General features: G+C 54.5%; 1 protein-coding gene across 1 annotated transcript; it reads right to left on the reverse strand.

The window, feature by feature from the left end:
• Positions 1-1,241: 1,241 nt before the first annotated feature.
• On the reverse strand, positions 1,242-5,541 carry KRT19 (keratin 19). Its single transcript, XM_045985997.1, has 6 exons — positions 5,065-5,541; positions 2,849-2,931; positions 2,463-2,619; positions 1,995-2,156; positions 1,755-1,880; positions 1,242-1,623 (listed from the first exon to the last, which is right to left on the reverse strand). The coding sequence occupies exons 1-6, from the start codon at positions 5,494-5,496 to the stop codon at positions 1,369-1,371; spliced, it is 1,215 nt and encodes a 404-aa protein (XP_045841953.1). The 5' UTR covers positions 5,497-5,541; the 3' UTR covers positions 1,242-1,368.
• Positions 5,542-9,769: the final 4,228 nt, after the last annotated feature.

The raw sequence follows: 9,769 nt of genomic DNA on the forward strand, positions 1-9,769 counted from the left end.
TCCTTTGCTGGCCTAGGACCAACTTCAGGCAAGCCAGGTTGGGAGTCTGTACGGGAGGTCTGGGTCACGGCTGGGTCCCATTCCGGGCTCTGGGCCCAGGTATGAGCTGGTGGGTGTAAGGGGCTTCTGTGGGGCTGCCTAGGGATGGATGAATATGTTTGTGCATGCACACACACACACATACACACACACCAACAGGTATACCCTCTTCGGCTTTCTAAGTGGGAGGCCTGCCCCCATCACTCAGCTCTGACCCCTGAAGCCCCAGGCTCTCCTTCGGTTAGGTGGAGGAATGGATCGATAGGACCTGGCCCAGGGGATTGCAGTCCCAGACCCTCACATGGAGCAAAACTGACAGGTACTAAGGACCTGGCATAAGGTGCATCAATCCCAGGAGACTGGGGTATAGGATGGCACCATCAGGAAACTTTGTTTCTGGTCCTGGCTCTGCCATTAAGTCACTGTGTGACCTCTCACAAGTTACTTACCCTCTCTGAACCTGTTTCTTGCTCTATAAGGTACTACTCATCCGAAATACCTTTTAGGGTTGTTTGACCAAATGGTATATACTAGGTGCTCAATTAAGCATTACTTTCAGACACACAAATATATACCAACCCTTGAGAAAGTGAAGTGGAGAGAAAACGAAACCTGAAAAAAAAAAAAAAAAACCAACCCCACAGTTTCAAATCCCACCTTTGCCATGTCAGATATATATATCTAACATATCTATATATATCTATATATCGATATATATAACAAAACCACTTAATCTCTGACCCTTAGTTTACCCATCCGTAAAAAGGGAGCAATCTGGGGCGCCAGGGTGGCTCAGCCTGTTGAGCTTCTGATTCTTGGTTTTGCCTCAGGTCATGATCTCATGGGTCCTGGGACCTGGCCCTGCGCTGGGCTCCATGCTCAGGGAGGAGTCTGCCTAGGGAGTCTCTCCCTCTGCCACCTCCCCCCCAGTCATGCACACTACACTTGCTCTCACACTTTCCCTCTCTTTCTCAAATAAATGAATCTTTTAAAAATGGGCGGGGGCCGGGGGAGCAATGCTTGTTTCACAAGCCTGTTTTCAGGAACAGGTTAGATAGACAAAGAGTTCTGCAAACAGGATTACCCTGCGGTGAGCACCCTCCCACCTTCCCCTGGGACAGACAGGGTGATCTAAATAAAACCAAAACAGGACCAAGAAGTTCTGGCCCAACTCTAAGGGCCAAAAAAACAAACCCAACAACTGTCCTCAAGCCATAAAACTTTATTGGCAGGTCAGGGGGAAGAGCCAGGGGTAGTGTCCCTCCCCTCCCATGGCCCTACCCAGGGGTCCCCTCTGCAGGAGAGCGGGAAGCCAGGAGGCTGCTGGACTCAGAGTGCCTTAGGGGTGGGCAGGTTGTTGTACTGGGCGTCCTGGCCCTCCAGCAGGCTGCGGTAGGTGGCAATCTCCTGCTCCAGCCGAGACTTGACATCCATGAGCCGCTGGTACTCCTGGTTCTGGCGCTCAGTGTCCGCACGCACCTCACTCAGCTGGGCCTCCAGGGTGCTGATCAGAGTCTGGATCTGGGCCAGCTGGACTCCAAAGCGGGCCTCTGTTTCCGCCAGCGTGCTTTCCAGAGCAGCTTTCTGAGGGCAGGGAGAGGGAAAGAGACTCAGGGGAGACTGGTTCCCAGAGAGGGCATGGACACAGCCACAGCCCAGGCTGTGCAAGGCTTCGCGGACTCCATTATGCATCCCACCAGGCTGGGCATACGGACCATGCTTAGCTGAGACTGCAGCTCAATCTCCAGACCCTGGAGGGTGCGCCGCAGGTCAGTGACCTCCGACTTGCTTATCTGCAGCTGCTCTGTGTTGCCGGCCACCTCCCGATTCAGCTCCTCGGTCTGCAGGAAGAGAGGAGGCAGAGGGAATGAGCACTGAGGCAGAACTCTGCCTGAGAGCATGAAGCTCTCTTTCCCTGCCACCTCCCCCAAGGACACCTGCTACCCACTGCGTACCCGGCTGATAAACCAGGCTTCAGCATCTTTTCGGTTCTTCTCAGCCATGACCTCATACTGGCTTCTCATGTCACTGAGGATCTTGGCAAGGTCGATGCCTGGAGCGGAATCCACCTCCACGCTGACCTGGCCCCCCACCTGGCCCCTCAGGGCATTGATTTCCTGGAAAGACACAGCAGAGATGGGCATGTCAGATCCCAGAGCCTGCTGGGCCTGGGCCAGATCACTCCCCCATTCCCCAGACGGAAGGGGCTGGTTCAGGTGCAGACCTCAGAGCCAGCACCGACAAGACAAACTAGTGGACAGTCCATCCACTGCTGGAGCCCTGGGAGCCCCACGAGCCCCGCTCCACACCCGGGGCCATACCGAGAGTGCAGCAGGTATGGCCAAGGTCAAGAGAATACAGGGTAAAAATGCAGTCCTGGGAAGTTGGGGTGGGATGGAGAGATGGCCCAACCTGAAACCCACCTCCTCATGGTTCTTCTTCAAGTAGGCCAGCTCCTCCTTCAGGCCCTCGATCTGTAGCTCCAGGTCGGTCCTGGCCAGGGTCAGCTCGTCCAGCACCCGCCGCAGGCCATTGATGTCAGCCTCCACATTCATGCGCAGGGCCTGCTCCGTCTCAAACCTTTCAAAGGAAATAGATATAGTCAGAGCAGCATTTCCTCTGAACCCCTGAAGACTTCCCCCCATCTCCCGCAGGGTTCAGGAGTCCATGGGGGGCAGTTGCTTCAGGCCAGCTTGGGGGAGTGAGGACAGAGTCCGGTCCCCCCACTGCACTGAGCCCCCAAAGGGCCTGGGATTGCCCCTCCTTCTCTGCCCCGGCTTCAGCAACCTACCAAGGCAAACACACTCACTTGGTTCGGAAGTCATCCGCAGCCAGACGGGCATTGTCAATCTGCAGGACAATCTTGGAGTTCTCGATGGTGGCACCAAGAATCTGGAAGATAAGAGGCAGGAAGTTGGCACCAGGTCAGTGGACTGGTACTGCCCACCCCCTTTCTTCCTAGGAAAGAGAGGAGAGCAAATGAGTATGCCTCTACCCCCTAGAGACCAAAGCCCAGCCATGTCTCAGCCGTCTGTTGGCCAGCTCTCTGGGAGGTCTTGAAATCAGTGCAGGCCCAGGAGTTGCAGCAGGAGAAACCATCATCAGGGACACTGAGCCGATGGTAGAGCACGGGTACAGGAGGACAGGAAGGTAAGTCTGGGAGGAAAGTGAGAACTGTACCGAGGGAAACTCTAAATGGTCTTACGGGAGGCAATCTCTAGCGATCTGCCAACCAGATGCAGTGTTGGGTACTTTTGTCCATAGCCCCCGTTCAAAGCACATTCTGCCTCAGGAAAGGGAAGTCCCATTTCTTGGGCATCAAATATGTGCCAAGCACTTTGCCCCTCATCTTTCATGCCAGGTCACTGGCTATGCCTATTTTATAGAGGCAAGAAATGAAGCTGAGGATTCCTTGTCCAAGTTCACCCCCACCTGAAGTCCCTCTGCTGTGATGGGCATATTTATGCCATTGATTAAGGTACTTGGGTTTATGTTTTTCAAAGAGCAAGTCATGACTCATTAGTCATTGTACTGGGAGGTAATTTGCATAGTTTTTTTAATGAACTTGAACAGAATATAAAATATGAGATCACCCACAGTACAGTAAGTATTGTTTCAAGAAAGTTTCGCTAGGGCACCTGGGTGGCTCAGTTGGTTAAACAGCCGACTCTTGATTCTTTGCTCAGGTCATGATTTCAGGGTCCTGGGATGGAACCCTGCACAGGGCTTCACACCCAGAGGGGAATCTGCTTGAGGAAACTCTCTCCCTCACCCTCTGTCCCTACCCACACCTCTCTCTCTCTCTCAAATAAATAAATAAATCTTAAAAAAAAAAAAAAAAAAAGAAAGAAAAGAAAAGGAGGGGGCGCCTGGCTCTCTCAGTCGTTGAACTTCCCTGGGTCCTGGCTCCCTGCACCACGCAGGGAAGCCTGCTGCTCGCTCTCCCACTCACCCTGCTTGTGTTCCCTCTCTCGCTGTGTCTCTGTCAAATAAATAAATAAAATCTTAAAAAAAAAAAAAAAAGGAAATTTTGCTTCCACTTTGGGTGTGTGTAGGACAGAGAATGGGTAAAGAAAGTACATGGTAAGTTTATGATTGTCAGGTTACAATTATGTGTAAGCAGTATTCTATTTTGTTGTTTACAACTCTAGCTGTCCCTCCTTGTCCACAGGTCTGGTTTACCTGCTCCATGCATGTGGCACCCAGCATCTGGCGAGCACTGGGCGACATCGTAGGGAGTTGCGTTTTTGGAGCCCCAGTACATGGGATCATCAAATGTCCCGCTGGTTTCTGATACATTTCTTCCGGGCACCCTGCATGCCTTTAGGGGCTCCCTGTTAGACCTATGGCTCCAGTACCCCCAACCCCAAAAAGGACGGGGTTGGGAGGGTGGCTCTGCTTGTGTTATCTCGCCTTTACCAGATCCTTAGGCCATTAGCATATGTCCCCCTCCCATTCTTCTTTGAAGTTTCTAACTACGGGGTGCCCTCCCACCCCCAGCCCGGGCGGGGCAGGAGGGGCTTCAGCTTGAGCCTGATGGAAACCAGAGCTGCCCCACCAGAGAAAAGGAATGCAGACGGGCCCATGCCGGGGGCAGCAGAGGGTAGGATAAGTTTGACCCGGGGTAGACTGCATTCCTCTCAGGCCAAATTCCTGCTTGTCCCAGCTGCAACTGCGCCCCCGGCCAAGGCCCCTGGGCAGCCTACAGCTCGTCCCACCTCCTCCCACTCCTCCCGACCCCATCTCCCAGGCCTCCCCACCGACCAGCTCCGCCCCCGCCGCCTCTGCACACCCCACCCACTAACCCGCCCCCTTCCCGATACCCAGACCTCCACTTCCTGCCCCATTGCCCTGCCCCTCCTTACCTGCCCCTTGCTCTCGGCCCCACCCTACGGCCCTCCCACCTCCTAACGGGCTAGCTCCCGCCCTGCGGGGTGGTGGCGCAGGTCCCTCCTCCCGCCTCGCCCGGCCCGCGGGCTAGGTTTGCGCTACAGGTGCACCTCCCGCAGCTGGGCCGCCGCCCACCTTGTCCCGCAGTTCCTCGATGGTCTTGAAGTAGTGGCTGTAGTCTCGGGCGGGCCCGGGCCCCTGCTTCTGGTACCAGTCCCGGATCTTCACCTCCAGGTCGCCGTTGGCCTCCTCCAGGGCGCGCACCTTGTCCAGGTAGGAGGCCAGACGGTCGTTGAGGTTCTGCATGGTGAGCTTCTCATTGCCCGCCAGCAGCCCGTCGGACCGCGCCCCAAAGCTGCTGCCGAAGGTCCCGCCGTAGCCCCCGCCGAAGCCCCCGGAGGACGAGGACACGAAGCGGGCGGAGGACACAGACACGCCGCGGCCGCCCGAGCCCCCGTGGATGCTGGGCGCACGGAAGGCACCTCCCGCCCCGAGGCGCAGGGAGCCGCCGCCCAGGCCCCCGAAGGACGAGGTGGCGGACGACTGGCGATAGCTGTAGGAAGTCATGGCGAAGGAGGACTCGGGCGACGCTGGTCAGAGGAGCAGCTGTCGGCGAGAGGAATGGCGAGGGCCTCCTCACCTGGCGCCTTTTATGCCCGGGGCAGGCGGGGGAAGGGGGAGGGTGAAGGGGCGGATATCTGAGCCCCGAGGAATTTGCAGGCTCCTGGGTACAAATATGGGCGTTTCTCCCAATTGGTCAGTTCCTGGTGGCTCTACCTCGGCTCTTCCTTCCCGCGGCCCTGAGGGGGAACTGCCCCACCCCAACTCCTCCGGAGCCCCGACTGCACTCCTCACCTCCTAGCGCACTCACTTCTTTCTTCACCCCCATCACACACAGAGACGCCCTCATTCACATTCTGACCCTCCCCGGGCTTGAAACCCCCCAGGAATTAAGTGCCCCAGAGAGTAGACTCCTAAACCCTGTCCTCCCTCCATCCCCACAGTCAGAGACCCCCTCTGGAATTATGTTCTGAAGTCCCTTTCTGGGGATTGGACACTTTCCTTCAATACATTCAGGAGATTCCTAAACCCCACTTGGAATTACAACTCTCAGAGCCTGCCCCTTGGGGATTCACCCACCTCCTGACTTCCTCTCAGTCCCCCAGAGGAGGGTGCCCTGGCCGCTGGCCTCCAGAGACAAAGCTGCCCCGCCCTGCTGGAGCCAGACAAAGCCCTGGGGCCACCAGAGGCTCCTGGGGACAGCTGCAGGGAGGCTTCTGTCCCTGGACTGTAGGGAACTTCCTGGCAATCCCAAGCTCAAGCCTGCCCCCACCTGCTCCCAGTGGGGGCCTCTTACCTCCCACCCTTCCAGAACAACCCCCAACCTCCAACCCCAAATCATGCATTCATTCATCACCGATTTACTGAAATCATGATGGGGGGGGGGGGGGGGTCTGAGCCTAAAGGAGGCAAATAATGTGCCCATGAGACATTTAGCACCTGCCACCCAGAGAGGGAAAATGGGATGGGATCCCTCCCTCCTTGTGAGCATCTGGAAGGAGAGTGTCAGGCTCAGTCCTGGAGCCTGACAGTGTTGTCCTAGTCCCTGGATCAGTGAGTGGGCTGCTAGACCCTGCAGGGTGCTCACAGACAAAGCAAAGAGCTTTGATAATAAGAGGAAGGAGCCCTCCTCTCCATGATGCCCGCTCTTCCCCCTGCTCAACAATTCTACCCATCCTTTCTGATCACTTGAGAGGGCCAGGCTCCGACCAAACACTGCCTGCGCCTCACCCCAGTTCCTGTCCCCAAGGACCTCACCCCTCCTCAGAACTGCCCCAGTGGTTCCTTAGGTCAGAGCAGCCACATAGTTGCAAGACAGGGACCCCAAGCCCTTTGGAGACTCTGTTAGGGAGGTGGGCCAGCAACAGGCCTCAGTTTCCCCCAGTGAAATCTCAGCCCTCCTTTTACACATCATCACCTGGATCACCTGTGGCTAAAGGAAGACTTGTCCCAGCCTCACCTTTCCCCAATAAACTGCCTTCCAGCCACCCACTTATGCAGGAACAGGGGCAGGAAACCACCTACACACCCCCCAATCCATCTGAGCAGCCCCGACCCACTCAGGAAGACCAGCCTGAGGCTGTTTAAACTAGTGAATCAGACCTACAAGTGGGTCCAAGGCACCCGAAAGGGAAAGGAGGCGGGCGTGACCCAAGCTGGCCATGAGAGCAGGGTGCGGCTGGGCCTTCACAAAGGTTATAGCCGCCAGGGCTGGTCTGAGGTGAGTCACCCTTTATTTGACCCTGAGAAGGAGGCCTTTTCCTCATGGGCCAGATAGTTGCTACGCACACCAAGCCCCAGTTGGGATCTCTGGTTTTCTGGCATGATAAGAAGGCACTTTGTGTTAAGAAACAAAATAACAGAACCAACAATCCCCACCCCCAGATATTAAGGGGTTGTGAGTTCCTTAAACTCCAGAAGAGCTTCGGGTCCCAGTACCCACCCCAGGGCCATAGTCCTAAGAACAACTGACTGGGGGTGTCCAGCTTACAGTCTCTGCGGGTTTCATCAGATCCTCTGGCAGCCCTGCCCATTTCACACAGGAGAAAACAGAGGCTTCAAGAGGAGCAGTGACCTGATGGGTCCCCAGCCAGGTGTGTCAGAGTCCGGCTTCCAGCCTCTCAACCCTCAGCCCCATGGCCTGGGTTCCTGAATGTGACAGAGGCTCTGCTTTCTCTTCTGAAGAGGTCCCAGTTCTAGAACAACTCCTTTGGGTCCCATTTCCAAAGTCGTATACAGTTGCCAGGGCAGTAAGCCCCAGACTGAAATGCAGGTATAGTCAGCAGGAATCCCCCATTCCCATTCTCTTGCCAGCAAAGTCCCCAGCATCTTCCACCATGAGCTGTGGCTTCTGACCAGCTCTGTGATTCATCAAGAACTCAAGAGAACGATCTCTACAGGCTGCCTTCCCCAGAGATGGAACTGAGGGGTCAGTAACAGACTGCCCACCACCAGGAGTCTCAGATCTGCTCCTGGCTGTTTGAAGGCAAAACCTGACCAGAGACAATCCCTTCCAAGCTCTGGTCCCTGAGCCGGGGTTCTGTCGTCTCCATGGCAGGTTCACACAGGGTCAGGAGGGGGAAGGGAATATTAAAGCATGAAGGGACCCCACAGTGGATCCTGCCCAGTTGCCCCCAACTCATGTCTGCAGAACCTCAGCATCATGAGGTCCCTGCAGGAAAGGGGGGCTCTGTCCAATAAGATCAGAAACACTGCTCGTTAGAGAGTTTCAGTGCATGGTACCCAAGTCTCTGATGCTCTGAGTCACTTGCAAAATAGAGATAAAAGTAATAATAGCAACAACCTGGTTCATGGGGTTGTTTTGAGGGTTAAATGAGATGGTGCTTGTAAGGATGCCTGACACATAGTGAGCACCAAAAAATGTTAAATAATGTGAAATAGTAATATCATGATATTTCACAATATTATATAATAAATACTTACATGTATTTGTTATATTATCATTATAAGTATTCAAGCCCAGACCTTTAATACCCTAAAGCCACAGCACCAACCAGGAAAGCTGTGTTCCTCTTACAGGATGGAGGTCAGGGGTCCTTCCTCCACTGGCCTGCAGCAAGAGTCATCAAGCTAGGAAAGGCATAGGGTCACCTGTTAAGATCCTAACCTGTCCTTCCTATTCCAATATGCAATTATTTATTTAGTCAGTGAGCCATTCAAATGAAGCTCTAAGATCAGCCCCACAGAGCAGGTGGACGCGTGCCCATGAACAGAACAGAATGCATAAGCTGGAGGAAAGAAAGAAAGTGGAGATCTCATGAACTTGCTTGTTGTGTAAATTGGTGACCCTTCTCTAGACGCCACCCCCCTCCCCAGGGACCATGAGCACGGGTGTTAAAGGTACTTTCCGACCTGTGCCTCCGTCCATTGACCCTGTATCCGTCCCCTGTCTGCCAGGCATAGTACTAGGCGCTGGGATACAGAAGGATGTACAAGTTTTTGCTGCCTCTCAGCAGCTAACAATCCCACAGGGGATTATAGAGATGGATTAGTTCTGATGAAATGTGTCAGACTGAATACTCACATTAATTTCCGCTCCTTCCTGAAACCCTGTTAAGCTGACATTAGGGAATATTGGAGAGAATAAAACAAGAGGAAAGAGAAGATGATTAACTCCCACAAAACGCTGAAACCCCCAAAATGATAACTCACAAGAGACAAGAGAAAGCTGAGACCAGAGCTTGGGAGCATAAGGAGAGGAGGGCAGGGCAGGAAGATCAGAGCTCAGGAACTGGGGTGCCAGGTCCCCTGAGTGGGACAGTGGAGGCTCAGACTGAATGGTCCGGCTGTAAGTGTCCATAAACAGCACCAGGCTCCCCTCCCAGACTCCCTACCCAACCAAGGGCAGCCAGGAGAGGACAGCAGCTTCACTCTTTCCCATCAGCCAAGGCAGAGTGACAAAGTCTGATCATGGCAGGTTTGGGGAGGCCGGGGGCCAATGAACTCCCTCAAACATGGCAGGAGGGGACCTGTAGTGGCCACTTTGCAGGCTGATTGGGCAGGTTCTTCCCACAAAAATCCACCAGCGCCACTCTTTCTCATTTGCCCCGAAGCACCGCTCGGCCCTATGTTCAGGGAGGCATGTGAATGCTCTCGGAAGCGCCGTTTGTCGGGGTGGAAAGACAAACCACTGGTGACAGTTGAGTAAACTGGGTAACATAAACAGAATGAGTAATGTCAATACACAGTGACACAAAAATCCCTAAAGAATGAAGTCTTAGAGGGGCACTTGGGTGGCTCGGTGGGTTAAAGCCTCTGC

The sequence above is a fragment of the Meles meles genome, chromosome 18 (assembly GCF_922984935.1).
Source record: "Meles meles chromosome 18, mMelMel3.1 paternal haplotype, whole genome shotgun sequence".
NCBI classification, from domain to species: Eukaryota; Metazoa; Chordata; class Mammalia; order Carnivora; family Mustelidae; genus Meles; species Meles meles.